Source organism: Mya arenaria, chromosome 13, assembly GCF_026914265.1.
Source record: "Mya arenaria isolate MELC-2E11 chromosome 13, ASM2691426v1".
In the NCBI taxonomy this organism is placed as follows: domain Eukaryota; kingdom Metazoa; phylum Mollusca; class Bivalvia; order Myida; family Myidae; genus Mya; species Mya arenaria.
This window is the reverse complement of record NC_069134.1, coordinates 35,446,566-35,465,324: the sequence shown is the minus strand read 5'-3', so window position 1 is coordinate 35,465,324 and position 18,759 is coordinate 35,446,566. Positions and strand designations below refer to the sequence as shown.

The following is an 18,759-nucleotide window of genomic DNA, read 5'->3' as shown; positions in this document are numbered from 1 at the left end:
AGGGTATTAAGAAATTAAGGTCACCTACTTACTAATTTGTTAATGCTGCACTTTCACAGAGAGTTTTGAAAACTGTTTTAATTTTTTTTGTCTTGCAATGAGCAAATTTTGCGTAAATGTCTGGAAACAAGTGATATACGACTGCTGACAAAAGAGCAGATCGCAGTTTTCATATTTTCGTTCGAAAACTAATGTTTTATGCCGAAAAACTCACGCGTTTAGCCACAAAACTGCAATATCAACTTACCACATTCCTGATCCTTCCTTTAGAATAAAATAAACGTAAATACGTGCAGAAAAAATGTATTAGTAAATGTAATATTAGATCCATCATTTTCATATGTTCTTTTCACACACGATTTGCATTTTATTTAAATAATCTAATGTTCTGAATTACCATATGAAAGCGTCCAAAGAATACACTGGTACAAATTTAACCTCGTCGCATAAACACATAAATATTTATGGCTGTTTTATGATCCATCTTTTTAATGTCAAAATGCAAATATGACCAATATCGACATCCCTATTTCTTATTTCTTCATCTTATTTGAAAGGGCGATAAGATAAATAAAGTCATTTAACAATTTTTATTACAAATAATCTCTTTTCCAATATTAAAAGTCAAGCTAACCATACAAATCCCTACTTTAGCGCATTCAGTGCTTAACAAGCATCATATAAAATATTTGTGTGAGTTTCTTGTAGTCCTATCCAGCCGGAAGTATATGAAGCCAAATCAAGTATGCCTAACAGACCATTTCTTGGCAAAGACCATACACGGCAAAGCAAACACATGCAAAGCCCAGTGTAAAAAAATAGACTATTTTTGGCAATCATAACAATTTTTAGAACCAAACAACATGTATGCAGCTCTAATTAAGACTTAAAGATCGCATCATTTTGGCCCATAAAGTGCCAAACAAACATATGTGCAGCTCTGATCATTAGCCTACTGAGTGATAAATTGTCTACATCTTGGCAGCCAAGAAGCCCATTCAACGCCAAAACAAACTCCTGTTCAGCTGGCACTAAGCATTTTCATATAAGACCAATGTTGGGAGCAATTTATCCCATTCAGAGAAATGTGCATTCATATTACGCATTTTCAGTGCCAAATACTACACATTTTGGCAACCCTTAAGACCATTCAAAGCCAACCAAAACAATATACAGCTCTAAAGTTAAGACAAGACGTCAATGCCACGTGATGGCCATATTTGATTTGGTGGATATATTGGATACACGTTTATAGAAATGATGTTCGTCTATCCTTTTCTCTTTTCGGTAACGAAACCGTCGTTATTTCACCATTATTACCAGAAACACGTAACTCACACTCCTCGTCTTTACTGTTTGTTTGATATTGTACTCCAAACATAAGTCTATTCCTGTATTTCTTTGGAAGGAACGGCGCTAGATTATAAAAAAGGGGATAAAAAAGTTTACTGTCACGTTCACTATTTTCCGTGACTCCTGTTAACACGGTAACCAGTAAAGAAACACAAATATTCGTTAACATTCCAAACATCGTATACCATTGATAAGATATGCGGTAGAAATCGAATATAGGTGGTTCAGACACATTCTGGTTGGTTGAAGTTAAATTGACCTCTGCCTGGTTTTCTGTGGTTGTTATGTTCCAGTTGCAATCAATTGTTAAGATAGGAAGAGCTGGTCGCATTGGCGTTGGACTCACAATGGTGGCTGATATACCTAACCATCCGATAAACAGTAATGACATCACTAGTCCACACGTTGCGCCTATCTTATTTATACAAGGAAATATCATTCCGCCCAGAAATAGTCCAAGAAGAGGTCCACTTACTATCGAGAAAAGTGTATACGAAAGCTGAATAATGAGGCCACTGGCTTGGGCTATAGCCAATGCGACAAAAAACTGCAGAATACCACACAGGACCACAACTGTTTTTGCCACAATTAGCTCAGTTCGACCTTGCAGTGTTTTCCAACATAGAGGTTTCAAAAAATCTTTAATTATAATTGCTGACATTGCATTTAGTCCTGACGAAATAGAGCTTAAACTCCCGCTGAAAATACTTGCTATGAACAATCCGGGGAGTCCCGGATAATTTCCTAACACGTCCAAAACCAGCAGCGGTAACAGCTGGTCACCTTTTGTGATTAGTCCAAAAGTCTTTGGGTCACAATCTTTGTAAAATGCATACGATACAATCCCAAGCATACATGTCAGAGTTATTATACATATCAATAATGGAAAATTTAACCATAACGCCAACTTGGCTTTCTTCAGAGTAGGCAGGGAACAAGCTCTTTGAACTTGTGCCTGATTCACGCCATACAAATACGTCCAAAACATCGCTCCTCCTATTCCTACTGACCAAACAGTGTGTCGCGTTCTTGGGTCCACAGAGACGTTCCAGAACTCTATCCGGTCTCTTTCGTTTGCTATATTCCAGGCACTGGAAAACCCTCCGACTGCAATGGAACCAAATATCAAAACACAGATGGTTCCTGCAAACATGATCACAAGTTGAAAACTGTCAGTCCAAAGAACGGTTTTCATTCCTCCAAGACTTGTGTATAGGACGCAAACAGCCCCGACGGAAATCATTGTACCCCACAAAGTCATTCCTGTGACAGCTTCTAGAGCCAACGAAGGAGCGTACAATACAAATCCCATGTACAATAACATTTGACTGATGTATAACACGGACGCAATAACTCTTACAACTTTCCCAAATCTTAGCTGAATATAGGTGAAGCAGCTAATCGTCTTAAGTTTGTAGAATATCGGAACAAACACGTGTGCGCTGCAGATGGTTGACAGCAACATGGCTAAAACAATCCAGTAGAACATGGTACCATGGGTGTAAATCTCGGCCGGGTTACCTAAAAGTGTGAGCGCTGACATGAAGGTTGCACAAAGGGATAGAGACACAGGAACGGGATGCATCTTTCGTCCGCTTTGGTGAAATTCTTCAGCATTTGTGTTGTGTCTGTCCTTATATGCATGATAAATTCCTATCACTAAGGAAACCAGCAGCACCAGTGCAAAAATGATATAGTCCACAATATGGAATAACTTTTTATGGCCGTTATATATGCTATAATCTTCCATTTTATCAACACTATACATGCATTCATTTACTTAATGAATTTCATGTCAAGTTAAACAGATGTCAATGCGACTTTGTAAACGTTTTGTGTGACATGAAGCGTTCCACTTTGTCGCACGACTTGTATTTAATGGGAAAAGTTTAAAAGTTTTAATACCATAACTTAGGTTTTTAATTAGATTTTTTTTTTACTTTTTTGCTATTCATAATTCAGATGCACACCGCTACACAAAGAATAGTTTAATGAATTATATCAGATGATATCATTTCTTCATGATGTATATTAGGTTTATATAAGTATCGTAATATTAACATAATGAGTCGTGTACCATTCTAAAACATGTAATTGAAATGAAGAATTTGCACGATTTGATTGAACTCAATTATAAAGTACCTACTTCAGTTCATATTCATTTGAAACACCAGAATCGTTGTATGTAACACCAAATTTCAAAACCTTTCGATACTTTTCAGGCAAACACGGCATCATGTTGTAAAACAGCGGATATAGGAGTCTGTTGTCTAGTGACTTAGGTTCCGTTCTGCCAGTCATAAAACTTATTATTAAAGAAAACACCACCGTAATCACCATACCGAGACCAGTATACCATTGATAAGACATTCGGTAAAGGTTATACACTATTGGCTCATCGATTGTCTCCTGAAGACTTGATATATTTGAGGTTAATTGTGGTGGAGTAAAATCTGTTGCATTCCAGTTGCATCCAGAAACAGAGATTGGCAAGGGTTGTTTCAACGGAGATGGGCGTTGTATTGCAGCAGATAATCCTAACCAGCACATAAAAACCAAAGACACAATAAATCCAACGGACGCACCGATTCTGTTTGTCCATGGAAATATGGCTCCGGCTATGAACAAACCTAGGATAGGTCCACCTAGGATTGAAAAAAGGGTATATGATAGCTGTAAAATGAGTCCACCAATTTGCGAAATACCGATTGCCATGAAAAATTGGGCGAAGCCAATAATAACCACAAGTACTTTCGAGATAATAAGTTCTGTGCGTTCTGACATGGCTTTACAACAGAATGGTTTCACAAAGTCTTCAACAATAACTGCAGACATAGCGTTCAATGCTGATGATATTGAGCTTAAGCTGCCGCTGAAAACACATGCAAGAAATAGTCCCGAAAGTCCAGGCATTGTTCCTAAAATGTCCAAAACAAACAACGGCAGCATCTGATCTGGTTTGTTCACAAGTCCAAATTTTACTGGATCGCATTCGTGGTAGAACGCATAAAGCACTATTCCTGTCATACATGTCAGTGATATAATCCACACCAATACTGGAAAATTCATCCATATTGCAAGCTGAGCTTTCCTCAAAGTTGGCAGAGAACATGCGCGTTGCACCTGTGCCTGGTTAACGCCATATAAATAAGTCCAGAATAGCCCGCCTCCGATTCCAACTGACCAAACACTGTGCCGTGTCCTCGGGTCGACGGAAACATCCAAGAACTCAATCCTGCCATTTTCTGCAGCAATCTCCCATGCTCTTGCAAATCCACCCGTTGCTTTAGATCCGAATATTAGCACAAGTATTACCCCGGCAAACATTATGGTAATCTGTAAGCTGTCTGTCCAAATAACAGTTTTCATTCCTCCAAGTGCGGTGTAAAGTGTGCAAACAGCGGATACGGCAATCATTGTCCCCCAAAGTGAAAGTCCAGTCACTGCTTCGAAGGCCAAAGACGGGGCATACAAAACAAATCCCATATACTGTAGCGTTGAAAGTAAAAATACCGCAGACGCTATCACTCTCGCAAATGATCCAAATCTTTGCTGAATGTATCCAAAGCAGCTGATAGTTTCCATTCGGTAGAAAATTGGGACAAATATATGCGCGCTTCCGATAGTTGATATAAGTATTGCAAGCAAGATCCAGTAGAACATTGTTCCATGTGTATATATTTCTGCCGGATTACCAAGCAAAGTTAGAGCCGACATGAATGTTGCTGCAAGCGATAAACAGACGGGAATCGGGTGCATTGTACGTCCACATTGACTGAATTGCTTGGCACTAGTGACATGTCTGTCCTTGTACGCATGGTAGAATCCAATGGCTGCCGATGCAGCGAAAATGAGCGAAAACACGACGTAATCCACAACATGAAAAGACCTCTTCACTCCCGTAAAGATACTATAGTCATCCATTTCTGAAACTTCTTCGGACTCTAGGAATGAAGCACAAACATAAACACCATAAAATATTTATCACCAGGCTGTATCCACTTCAATACACTTTATTCACTATTAGGAGTTTAAAGTGGTACGCACCGTTCCTAATTGCTTAAAAGATTCGTATAACAAGTTTTCATCTCTTTCTAATACACAAAGGTTATAAACTCTATATAAACCTTCAGCTGTGGCTAGCCTGTATAACAAGTAGCTACAATTTTGTGACAGGCCTGCGTTTGGTACAGTATTCAAGTCATGAACTAAATTGGACCTAATTGGCTGTAACCACTTGTATCAAAATAACTTTTGTGGATGACCTTATACTCGGTACAATTATTTAATAAATGTGGTTGCTCTACTGAAATGATTACCAGAGTAAATGCTTCAGTCTTTCATCGTTGTGGTCTGGGTTTTTTCACTGGTAGATAAACAATCCGTTGTTTTATTATAAATATCCCCGAAGTTTATTTAAAATCGTGTGGTCTGGAGGGTTTCACTGGTAGATATAAAAATAGTTTTTTTAGTTATAACTATCCCCGAAGTTTATTTAAAATCGGGCGCGGGTCTTGTGGTGACACATCTTCATGCTATGGTGGTGACTTTTTCCGAATAATTTTAAAATCCAACCGTGAATGCTAACGATATGGACTGGAAAAAAACGGGATGGACGGACGGACAGACGTGAAGACGAGCGTGTGTCCTATTACACCCTCTGCTCTTTGTTATTGAGGTATAACTACTTGATCAGCCATCTTGGACAGGTTACAGCTGTTTTGCCGTGAATAACAATCTTTGCTATTGTATTCAATGGTAATGCAATGGACAAAAAAGGCTACCAATGAATATTTGATTACCTAAGGATTCATGCAACTCTAGAAATATTGGTTTACAATTTAAAACTGACTTTAAATGGTCATTTTTTAGATTTTGTTCGAGTTTTATCTAGGACCAATAACACCTACTCCCAGGTTTCATGTATATGTTTATTACAGTTTTTGAAACTTATTTTTGGTTTTTGTTAGATTTCTGCAACGTTTGATGCATAATTATATTTTCTTTTTTGATTGATTGTATTTCAAATGCTCGATTTATTATTAATGTAATGTAGTTAAAGGCCTAGTTTAAGGAATGTTTGTCATAATAATCCCTTGGTGTGCATCTCCTGCATCTATTGCACTGGTGTCACAGTACGGGCCAATTTTCTGTTTATTGGCTCAGGGTCATTTAGGGTTGACACATTTAGAGTAGATTTTTTCATTGTCTTACTAATAGCTATAAACAATATGCATAGCTAATGCATTTATTAATTAAACTAATTGGAAATAGATAATAAATAAATACAAGTGATAAGATTTTAAATAGTTATATAAAATATATTTTCAATCCATTTTATATGTATGGTCACCATAATTATATCTAAATTGTGAAGCACCCTGGTTAAATCATATTAATGGGCTATGATATAGCATAGCTTTTATTCTTATTCTAAGGCATTTTAATGATAATAGTATTTGTAAAACTAAACGTACTAAAATACAAGATGTATTGTCCATTTCCATTGGGGAACAGGTAACTTATAGAAGGCTTAAACTAGGCCTTTAAGATCAATACACAGAAGTTGTGTACTATACACGGATTGGGGGGTGTTTCACTTATAGAAGGCTTAAACTAGGCCTTTAAGATCAATACACAGAAGTTGTGTACTATACACGGATTGGGGGGTGTTTCACTTATAGAAGGCTTAAACTAGGCCTTTAAGATCAATACACAGAAGTTGTGTACTATACACGGATTGGGGGTGTTTCACTTATAGAAGGCTTAAACTAGGCCTTTAAGAATCGCAGAATAAGTATAACAGAACACTGACTATCTAAAATGGTTTATTTTATGTTTTTGGTTCAACAGTGAAATAAAAAATTGCCAATTAACATAGAAATCTAACAACAAAACAATACAGAGTAACAATACTGATTGGAAGTAAAAAAACAAAAACAGGATAAAGATGGATTCGTTTTAAGGTATCTGACACAACGATATGCTATTTTTGAATGCCTGTAGTGCCTACATTATCTTGGTATCACTTAAATAGGTTCTATTGGTAGATAATTTTTTCCTTAGAGCATACAAATAATTCCATCAGAACTATTACTAGCAAAGCTTTATGGCATTTAAAATTGCAAAACATGTCTTTGGATTCTGATCTCAATAATTTTCCAAATGATATAAAAATTGAATGAAGTCAATAGGCATCGAAATAGAGCAGTATGAAACATCATAATGACTACATGTACAATAAAGCGAATAATAATCGGTGGGATACCTTAGGCTGGCAATATAAAGTACATTGTCATCCAATCTTGCAAGTTCAGATCTACATGAATATGAATAAAATACATGAACATCACTAGAAAAGTATACTTTAAACTCTCAAAAAAGACAAGATCAATTTATATACAGAAATATTTTAATCTAAACTAATTCTGCAATGCCCTGTAAGAAAAAATTCTAAATAAGCATGAAAGACTGATACAAACATAAGGCCCTATTTGAATAAACAATCGAGATATCTTATGTTTACTGAATTTGTTTAATAAACATCACCATGGAAACTGGAAAGATATTTTTTTTTAATTTGAATGCAAAGAGGCATTAACAAAAGTACATAACGTATACAAGACTGATCAGATCTAGCAATTATACAGTGATCAATATCTGGAAACATCTCATACAAAACATCTTCAAATTAATTTCCGAAACTGTACTTTTTTTGAGATTCATAAAAATCCACATATTTTCTACACACAAGTTGATAAAATAAAATGCACAAAATTGCAACAATATTTTTCCTCTACAAAATGTTAAACTGTATAGAAAGCTGTGCAATTTATATTACAAATAATCTTTAAGGTAAGTAGCTTTAACACTATGATTGAACTGTATATATATTGTTCAAATTTGCGTATAATATTCACATGTTATTAGCCAAATGATTTAAAAAAAAACTAGCAAATATTCAGTTTAACATCAATTTCATTTAATTTAACAAGACTGTCACAATGACAAGAAATGTAAACCTTGTAAAATTTGAAGAAAACTAAAAATCACGAAAAAAGTACCTCACAAAATTAAAGTGATCTACAATAATTTGGTTCAGACATCCCAACCATCTATTATTTTCAGTAAGTTTTCTTTGATTATTTTTCTTAAATCTTAAAAAAGTTTTTTTGATTGTGATCAATTCAAGTTAAATAGATAATAAAAAAATGTCTTCCGACATCCTCTTTCAATTTTTCAAAATATCCTTACATGTAGGTCATAGACCTCTGTCCCATAAACAAAACCACATACTTGCAATTTATTCAAGCTATCAAGCTAGAACGATTTTAAAAAATTACAAATAAGGGAATGCAAAATGAATGCAAAAACACTTTCCATTAATTTTATGTGATACATCTTTTAAAGGCAAACAATAGTCAGTAATACTATGTTTTATGGTAATTTTAGTAGAACTAACTAGTATGACTAATGCCCCAGGGTATTTCTGTTTCCTCTTGAATATACCTGTTTTGAAATGTCAAGAAAATGCCGATGAAATTTGGAAAATAAATCAAATATTAAAATCGGATAATTAACTTGCTAGCCAAACAACTATCAGATAAATCCTCACGGAAATACAATACGATGTGAATTTGTCTGTTCTATAAAGAATCGAGTTGGGTCTCGAGATGTTTTCAGTGTTTCAGCGGAGCTCAAACTTTCATAAATCTGTAAAGCCATTAAAAAATCAACATTAGGCACATAACAGCCACATATAAATAACTATACTTTAAGCTCAGATCACAAAATGGTGCAAACCCGGCATTGTGTAACATGGACTTGTTCAACTGGACGCATTGCTGGTTCTCTTTGTGTCTCTTGCGCGGTTTGCTGTTCTGCCGTTGGCTGTGTAGGGTATGCTCGTAAAGGCACAAGCTGATAGTCGATATGTACCATTGAATTCCCCGAACTTCCTAAACTGTACCTATCAGCGTGCTCACTATAGTCTGACACATATTCACCATCTATGAACTGACTTTTCTTGCTCTGTATATCAGATTCTGTTTCGCTCGAGTGGGTAAGATCTGGCGTAGCGTGCTGCGATATACGTTGGATTATCTCTCGATATTTGTCCTTCTTGTCTGCATGGATACCAGTACCACCATGACCACCAACTCCTGAAACACCCATAAAACTTCCATAAATTGCCAAAAATCATTTATTTAAATATATAAACAATTACCCATATCTGGAAATATCGATAATTGATTTCCTGACTGCATATTATCACAAGCATACTTCTTAATAAACTCTTCTAGTCGAATACAACCTTTACGGATCCAAACACAGTACTTATAACCCTTTTATATCTCATATAAGGCCACAATTAAAAAAGAGTTTGTTTGATCTTTACCGACCAACGAAAATAACTGCGACCAAATTATTACTTTCTAGCCTCTAGGGTAATCACTTTAATTTTTAATTTTTTATGAAGGTAATAATTAAGAGTTCATAATATTAAGTATCATATCCTAACATAGAACTATCTTTAATGTTTACCTTCTTGTTTCATTTCTGAATACTTTGTGCGACTTTAGGTCTCTTAATCTTTTGATTTAATAAATTTAATAAAAAATGCTAGACAGTGCCCCTGAATTGACCTTAGTATAGACAAATGAAGTGAAAGTGTAACCTTGCCCTTTGAGGTGAGAGCAAATACTGTGCCTGACACACCATACACATGTTGCTGTAAATTTGATTGAAATTGGAACATGGTAAAGTATTTAACAACTAATAAACTAAAAAGCGAGGCCAAAAAAGTATGGTTTAATTAGGGTTACATCATTTTCAAAAACAGGTAGGGTAGGTAGGCTTTTTTATCATTATTGTCATCATTGAAAAATGGTGTTAAAGAAATCTTCTGCATAAAGCTTTAAAGCAATTAATACAATTGTTTTAATTTACCAAAAAGGATCAATATAATTATCGAAATCAATAATTCTTAAGAAGGATACTGTGTTTATTCTGAAAGAAAGGTTAGAACACAGTATTTCTACCTCATGAGACGAGAGTTGATCACCCGCGTAACCCAAACCAAATGTGTTTTTTATTTGGCCTAACTGACAGACACTTTGTTGGATGGATAGAGGAACAGTGTGACTACTATATGATTCCCTTTAAAGTCCTAAAAAATCGGATGAGACTCTTTTTTAGAGTATTTTTTTCTAACCTCAAGTAGAAAACAAAGGAGCTCCTACCCTTCATATTTATGTAGACCAGCTGACTGAAGATGAGTGCCATGCCTCCTGGTGGCGGCCATATTGTCTGCTCCATCATGATGGGAATAATTGGTTTACGGAGAAGATCGGCAAGACTCAGTTCCCTGCTACAGTGATGAGACACGATGTACTTTGGGCTCACACAACTTATCACAGCCTGAAATTCACCAATTCAAAAAGTGAAAAAATATATGCAGTAACAATTTTTCCTTGACCAGCATGTGTTTGATTTCTGTGACCATCAGTCAAAATAATTTTTCTAACCTTCAGTTTCTGGCTTTACATTTAATTTGTATGTACTGTACAGGGGTGAAACCAGGATTCCACATTAGAGGGGGCGTTACTTATGGGTATAACCTTTTGACTTGGCCCCCTCTCTTTAGAACCATTATTTATTTGGTTTAAAGTGTTCGCAGGGGGTTAAAAAATTGGGGGTATTTTAACAACTTCTAGTCCAAAATGGTGCATTTTGGGTGTATTTATTTACTTTTTTTTCTCCAATCTTGAAATAAAAGAAAACTTGGATAATTTAAGGGGGCTCGTGCATCGGATGCACCCAACTCCCCCCCCCCCCATTAATATATTATCTTCAGCACCAAGAGCAAAGCTTATAATTCCTAAGACTTTTTTTTGGTAAAATTTTGGTATACACATGAATCTCACTCCCTTACAAGGTTATATATATCCAGCATATGCAATTCAAGTGTTTAAGCAAGTCTCATAACTCAGTACACATACATATTATAAACAAAACAAAACACTAACTTTACAGCTCCTAAGAGCTTCATCAATCTTGGTATATAGATGATCTCCTCCCCCTAGCTGGCCTATATCCATCCAGCACGTGAGCCCTGAGCGCTCCAGCCGGTCTCGTAATGCCTTGACCTCATCCTGGCTGTCCCATTGGTAACTTATGAACACCTGGGCTGGCTCCTGGTTTTGTTCTGAAATGTCAACATTTTCTACTTCATTTGTTGTGTACACATAATTACAAAGTACTTTGTTTATCAATTGCTAAGCTGTGTCACAGCATCTCTGTCCCAGATGTAAATTCTCCACTTGAAAATGAATAAATTTTTCCACTTGAAAATGATTATTTTCAGAGAAGTTGATTCTCCATTTAAACATAAATAAATCAGTTAACTCTGGTCATTGGGTAGCGTTGCATTCAATGTAGGTACTGTTCTACGGGTAATTTGTTTGCAAAAGAAACAACATAGATTTTTAGACTTTTTGGCAAAAAAAAAAAATCTACCGGGTATAGTGAAGCAAAACAATTTGATTTAGACCAGCCATTTGCAAAATAGTCATTTTGGCTGTGGACTTTTATCACTGCTTAAAACTGAGAGTGCTAAATGGATATTTACAAATACGGTTTCAAAATGGGGAAAAGGCAAACTTTTAGTAGACCCACAATAAGCGTAAAGTTTTATGATTAATATGATCAAGAAAAAATCTTAACCTACATTAATACTTGAACAGTTCATTCATCAAGTGAAGCAATCAGTCTACCAACCTTGAGCTTTCTGTATGATCTCGATCACATCTTCCCGGTCCAATTTCTCCAGATATATGGAAAGCATGTCCACTGACAGTCCGGTATTGCCACTACTGATGATCCAGTCAGCCAGCAAGGCAAGCCCAGGGTTCAGGTCATCATTGAACGTGTTAATCTGGTTCTGTTGGTACCCTGAAAGTAAAAAGAGCAAACAGTATTGATTAAATCATAGCAATTTTTTTAGCAGGTACAGTCGAAACCCTTTGGCTCGATATCTCAGGGACCGGCCTAAATACCTCAAGCCTCGTGAATATCGAGTCAAACAATTATGATTACATAGTGTTAAACAAAATTGGTCCTTTACATCAAGTTTGAGCTAACGAGGAAATCGAGCCAAGTGATATCGAGTCAACATGTTTCGACTATATATGGCTAGATAGGCTGGTATTGCCACTATTGCTAATTCAGCCAGCCATTAATGCAAGCCAAGGTATGAGGTGTTATTCTGGCCCTGTTGTTACCCTAGAAGTCAAAAGAGTGAACGGTTTTGATCATTTTTAAGCCTCACAAAAGCTTCATTTTTTTGGCTGATACTGCTATGCTTGTTTGTGGCTTTTAGCATCGCTTAAGCACAGCTTTTTTTTAAGCACAGGACATCTTAGCAATTTCTCTATGAATATGGTAATATAGGCTTGACTTGTGGTCATCATTGCATGTGTTAATCTGGTTCTGTTGGTACTCTTTAAGTATAAACTCATTTATAAAAATCACCTCATGGTAAGCATGTAACACCTCATGGTACACCTCATGGTAAGCATGTAACACCTCATGGTGAGCATGTAACACATCCTGGTGAGCATGTAACACATCGTGGTAAGCATGTAACACCTCATGGTAAGCATGTAACACCTCATGGTAAGCATGTAACACCTCATGGTGAGCATGTAACACATCATGGTAAGCATGTAACACCTCATGGTAAGCATGTAACACCTCATGGTACACCTCATGGTAAGCATGTAACACCTTATGGTAGGCATGTAACACCTCATGGTACACCTCATGGTGAGCATGTAACATATCATGGCAAGCATGTAACACCTCATGGTAAGCATGTAACACCTCATGGTACACCTCATGGTAAGCATGTAACACCTCATGGTGAGCATGCAACACATCGTGGTAAGTATGTAACACCTCATGGTAAGCATGTAACACCTTATGGTAAACATGTTACACCTCATGGTAAGCATGTAACACCTTATGGTAAGCATGTAACACCTCATGTTAAGCATGTAACACCTCATAGTAGGCATGTAACACCTTATGGTAAGCATTTAACACCCCATGGTAAGCATGTAACACCGTATCATAAGCATGGCCACTCTTGGTTAGCATACGGTATAACATCTCATGGTAAGCATGTTCACCTTATGGTAAGCATGTAATATCTCATGGTAAACATGTTACAACTCATGGTATGCTTTTAACAAAGAGCCATATGTTATTTTCATAAATAACTTCTAAGCTACATTAAGGTGTTTGCACAATGACAAAGATAACACAAAAGCTATGACAACACCTCGACCTATGTACTTTTTAAAATCAACAAATGTCTAAACCATTACTTCAACTATAAATCAGTCATATTTTTATGCAACTCACCCAGCTCCCGAGCCAAGGCATTCCAGTCCTTTCCTGTTTCTCCAGTGTTGAGCATCTTCGCTGCAGATTTTACCCACGTTGGCAGGGACGGGCAGTTCTTCTCTATATTACCACACGTGTCAACCAGGGAGACAGACGGGAAAACTGGACCATTGAAACCTGGAAATTGAAATCAATACTGCGTTTATATGCCTAAAATTCCCCTCTGGAGAAAACTTGCCCCCAAGGGTAAATCTCATCATATAGATGTGACATAAAACTATCATAATTGAACTCCTCTGATTTTGCTGGCACTTTCAGTTTGGCAACCCCAGTATGGAAACAATATTCATGTTAGATTGTCTTGCAAGCTTTGAGCTTTGATTCTTGTGCTGTTCACTGAGATCCTAGTAAGATTTCTGACTGCTGGGCTTGTCCTTATTATTATAAGTTTCCATTGAGATGCTGTGTAATAATTATGAGTCATGTTTCTATAATTCAAATCTGGAGGTTAAACTGCAGGGTGGGCTTTTATTCAATATAATTCTTATTCTTAGACATGCCTCAGTGATTCCATTCAGTTGATTTGACAGTCTTATAAAAAACAATCAGAATCTAATTTTCAATTTAAGGCACCTCCCCAAAAGCTCAGTGGTAGAGCATTCGCCAGGTGCAGAAAGTCGGGTTTCGAGCCCAGGTGGAGTCAAACCAAAAAACGTAAAAAAATATGCAATCAGTACCTCTCTTGCCTAGCTATCGGCATTAAAAGGGTAGTACTGGGAAATGGTGAACTCAGTACTGGTTCGGCCCATTCAGAACTCCTTGGCCATATTCCTTGGAAAACAACTTTAGATGTATGCCGGTATACAGTAGAAGAAGTTCATTTAATTTTAAATGATAGTATAAATTTTTCTGTAGTGTTTAAATGTATTTTAAAATTGATTGCCAGTGAAGTGATAATTGCATAGATGATTAAGATTCCCAAGAGAAATGTCATGAAGGTTAGTTAGCCTCTAAATTCAAATTACTCTGCGATCTACTTGCAGGGCAGTTAAAAATAAAGATTTCTAACATTATTAACCGTCCATATACATCCGAGGTTGTTTAAGATGGAAAATGGCTGAGGACTTCAGAATGAAATTAAAGACATAGACATGATCTTAGAGAATGATGCACTGTCTGTAACTTCATATTTTGTATTTAATCAAATTTTTATTAATATTTATTTTAATTCAATCATAAGTAGAAAAAAACTTAAACTTACCAACACAAAATGGTTCTGGAAAACTCTTTCTGATTGATGCAGTTTTTATTCTTCTATGACCACACATAACAATCTGGAAACAATCAGCTTATGTAGTTCTAGGTATTGTTGATTGGCAAAAATTATATGGATATAATATTTGCAATTTTTCTAATGACCCAAAAAATCAAAAGCAGTCATCTACTGGTCAGGACCAGCCTCCATGTCAAGTTTGATGACCATAGGGCCAGGCATTGTTGAGTTATCACTCAGACAATCTTTGACATTTTCCTGATAAAGGTCACATTTTTAAACACAGATTTAGATTATTTAATATTTTACCAACTGACTATAAAAACAGTAGGGTCGGCGCCTATTTCATAGGTGGGGTCGGGTAGCCCAAACCGAATGGGTTTTTTTAGGCATGAGAGAAAAACGTACATAAATACAGCATTAATACCTTATTTGCCAGACATTCATCAAGATTCAAAAAGTGCAGGCAAGTCTCTTGTCGACATCCCTCCTGCTTATGTTGCTCACATACCCGCTCGCAAAAACATGCCATCACAACACTGTACGACAGTCGCTTCATCCATAACTCACGCAGTTCTGACAGACAGGACTCAAGAAAATTGCGCACCTATTAAATTAAAGAAAACATCCCCATGATACTGATGATATTTGAAGATTAGCACTTGTATAAAAAAAATGTACAAAACTTGCTTCCAATAGAGTTCCGACTTACTTAACCAAGAGCATCATGAAGTGAAATCAAATGCTTTTCCTTGTTTTAAACTGTAAAAAGGGCATAAAATCGAGTAAACAGTTGTTGGTCTTACTATACTGTTACCTATTGCTTATGGCATCTTATGTACAAAGTTTCATTTGAATATCATGAGCAATTTTTTAGTTAACAGCCATTGTTTAAGTTTTGCGATGGCAACATGGCCCACAGGGGGCAGAAACAAATTATTTTTATTTATTCTAGCTTATATGTATATATATATATAGGCTAGAATAAATAAAAATAATTTGTTTCTGCCCCCTGTGACATGGCCAAGGCTTATTATTCTAATTGCAAATTCTAACAAGAGCACCCATTCAGAACACCTCCCCATTTTCCATTGGAAACATCCTCAGATGAATGCCGGTACATCAGTAAAAGTAGTAAATTGTACAAAATTAAATAAAAGTATTAATCAATTGTAGTGTTTTAATGTGTATTTCTATCACAAGTTTAAATTGAATGTCAGTGAAGTGTATTATTGCATGAATTATTAAGATTCCAAACAGGAAAGTCATCAAGTTTAACTTCAAAACTTAAATAACTACCGATATGTACATGCAGCATAATAAGTTAAATGAATGGATTTCTGACATTGTAAACCTTCCATAAATATCAGAGGTTGTTTTCATTAGAAAATGGCTGAAGTTCTCTGAATGCCACACTGTTTTTTTTCTTTTTTTCAGTTTAACAAGGGGCAAAGCTTGGTAACCATTCAAACCAAAGTTAAGCCTTTCTGAACATGTGCATTTCTGGCAACATGTGTACCGAGTTTCAATAGAATATTTACATTTTTTTTTTAAATTTGACCAGGGTTTAAGATTTTGCACAACGCCGACAACAACACAAAGGCTACCAGATTTTTTTTGGTTGCAAAACAGACAAGCTTAAAACATTTTAATTGCAGTGGCCTGTCCAAAAATAAATAAGAAGACCAGTGGCTCGAAAATTCTGTTTAACCAAGTAATGACTTAACAAATGTTTTATCTGTTCATAAAACAAAAAATCTTTCAAGGCAGATATAGTGAGATGATCAGTCTGGTGCCAGGTAACAGCTTTATAAGGTCGAAGCACACATAAATTTAACTGAAGTAGAAATATTCAAGATAAGGGAAGTAACTCTTGCATGAGGCTACACTACACCATACTTATTGCGTTACTGCATTGATGTATTGCTGCTTCAAAATATATGTATATATGATATATTTCTTTGAAACACTTCCTTTGTTGAAACACTGATTGGTTATATTTGTGTTGAAACACTGATTGGTTATATTTGTGTTGAAACACTGATTGGTTATATTTGTTATGTATATTCGTAGGTGGTGCCAGAGGGTGCCCCGATCCATGGTTACTAAGCACATAATGTTTCAGGGGAAATCAAAGGGACTTCATCGGAGTCTCAAAAAGAAAATAACAGCTATAAAAGACATGGCCTTACTTTGGCACAGGCGGCAGGTCTGGGTGGGGAACTCCCCTCTATCTCCTTGTTGTCTGTGTCTGTATCAGACTCGGATACTCGCATCACAACAACCTATAATTAAGATGTGAATAATAAATGATAACATTTAAATAAAAGTTTATAAAGTTTAAAAATCACAGATTGGCCATCACTTTTACTTTTAAACTATAATAAATTGCTAATAAACTGCATGATCTTTTTAATGAAAACATATTTGTTTTCTTAACTAAATCAATGCCAGGCCTTTATCTTGCCACCCCTGGCGATGGTCAATTATTCTAATACATTTCCAAAGGAAAAACATTTTTAAATCATTCAATGATTTTAGCAATGAATATTCCTAAATTTTGAATGCAATTTTTTCCCTCAAAAAAAATCCGAGAAAATTGAGACTGAGGTTTGAAATAAATATGCTTTTAGTGCAGAATAAATGGGCTTCAGTCACAAAAAGCATTCTTTTTTTCAGTTTTAATTCACCCCTTATGAAAAATACACTTAAAATACGGTGTCAATACTGCTGTGCTAAATGCGCAAAAACTATTAATTTTTATCTTGTTGATCAATTGTTTTGTTTGCAATTATTTACCTTGACCCTGTTGTATTTCCTAGCAGCCATCTCTATGACAAAATCGTGCTCCATATCGAGAAAGAATCGAGCGACCTGTCGATACAAGAAATGAGGGTTTTGTCCCCCGACATCTTGACTCCAACGAGTAGTTCGTGTGATTATACGTTGGAATAAACCACCTGTGGGAAACATTAAAAATCATTGTCATTAATTTTTTATTGTTGCTGTTAAAGCTGCACTCTCACAGATATCCCATTTTCACTACTTTTTTAATTTTTGTCTTGGAAAGAGCATATTTTTGCATTAATATCTGCAAAGTTAACCAATGATAAAAGATTGCTGACAAAAAAATCAGATCACAGATTTTTATATTTCTGTTCGAAAATTAATGTATTATGGCTTAAACCATTACAAACAGTTTAAGAAAAATGCATAAAACATCAATTTTTGAACTTAAATATAAAATTCTGCGATCTTATATTTTGTAAGCAGTCTTATATAACTGGTTTTTATGGAGTTACGCAAAAATTGACTTGTTCTAAGGCAAAACATAAAAAAATTGTCAAAAGGTTCAATCTGTGAGAGTGCAGCTTTAAAAAGCAAACAATTTTTTAATATAAATGTCAAGCAATATAAGAATTTTGTCCCAAACTAGTTTTAATTGAGGCAAAAAAGACTAACTTGCATATTTTTACAGTTTAATTTATTCTGAGTGAAACAGTGACTGTTGACTCCAAATGGATGCTCCAGTAGTGCAAAGCAAATCTGGACAATTAATATGACCTGGCCTGACAGATATATCAGCTGATCGATACCCTACTGACCTCAGGGTAAAGATAAGGCGTAGCTTATCAGTTGCCGTTGCTTTTCGCCATGACCTCCAACAATCTGTACTAATCAACAGTAGTGTGATACGCTGTTTGCTATATATTTATTGTGTTAAA

General features: G+C 35.7%; 3 protein-coding genes across 5 annotated transcripts in view; all 3 read right to left on the bottom strand.

Annotated features, from left to right (window-relative positions):
• Positions 1-432: 432 nt before the first annotated feature.
• On the bottom strand, positions 433-3,121 carry LOC128213270 (sodium-coupled monocarboxylate transporter 1-like). Its single transcript, XM_052918858.1, has one exon. It carries the CDS (start codon positions 3,119-3,121, stop codon positions 1,250-1,252), a length of 1,872 nt encoding a protein of 623 aa, XP_052774818.1. The 3' UTR covers positions 433-1,249.
• A 368-nt stretch (positions 3,122-3,489) lies between these two features.
• Positions 3,490-5,462, bottom strand: LOC128213271 (sodium-coupled monocarboxylate transporter 2-like). Its single transcript, XM_052918859.1, has one exon. It carries the CDS (start codon positions 5,275-5,277, stop codon positions 3,496-3,498), a length of 1,782 nt encoding a protein of 593 aa, XP_052774819.1. The 5' UTR covers positions 5,278-5,462; the 3' UTR covers positions 3,490-3,495.
• A 1,706-nt stretch (positions 5,463-7,168) lies between these two features.
• LOC128214780 (uncharacterized) overlaps positions 7,169-18,759 on the bottom strand; it is a 32,239-nt gene continuing 20,648 nt past the window's right edge. For all 3 annotated transcript variants that reach the window (XM_052921419.1, XM_052921420.1, XM_052921421.1), the window contains 9 exons: positions 17,834-17,994; positions 17,227-17,319; positions 15,462-15,641; positions 15,023-15,095; positions 13,780-13,938; positions 12,133-12,306; positions 11,382-11,560; positions 10,596-10,773; positions 7,169-9,515 (listed from right to left, as the gene is read on the bottom strand). In XM_052921419.1, coding sequence (XP_052777379.1) covers positions 9,139-9,515; positions 10,596-10,773; positions 11,382-11,560; positions 12,133-12,306; positions 13,780-13,938; positions 15,023-15,095; positions 15,462-15,641; positions 17,227-17,319; positions 17,834-17,994 — 1,574 coding nt within the window. In that variant the 3' untranslated portion in view covers positions 7,169-9,138. The remainder of the gene's footprint in view (positions 9,516-10,595; positions 10,774-11,381; positions 11,561-12,132; positions 12,307-13,779; positions 13,939-15,022; positions 15,096-15,461; positions 15,642-17,226; positions 17,320-17,833; positions 17,995-18,759) is intronic.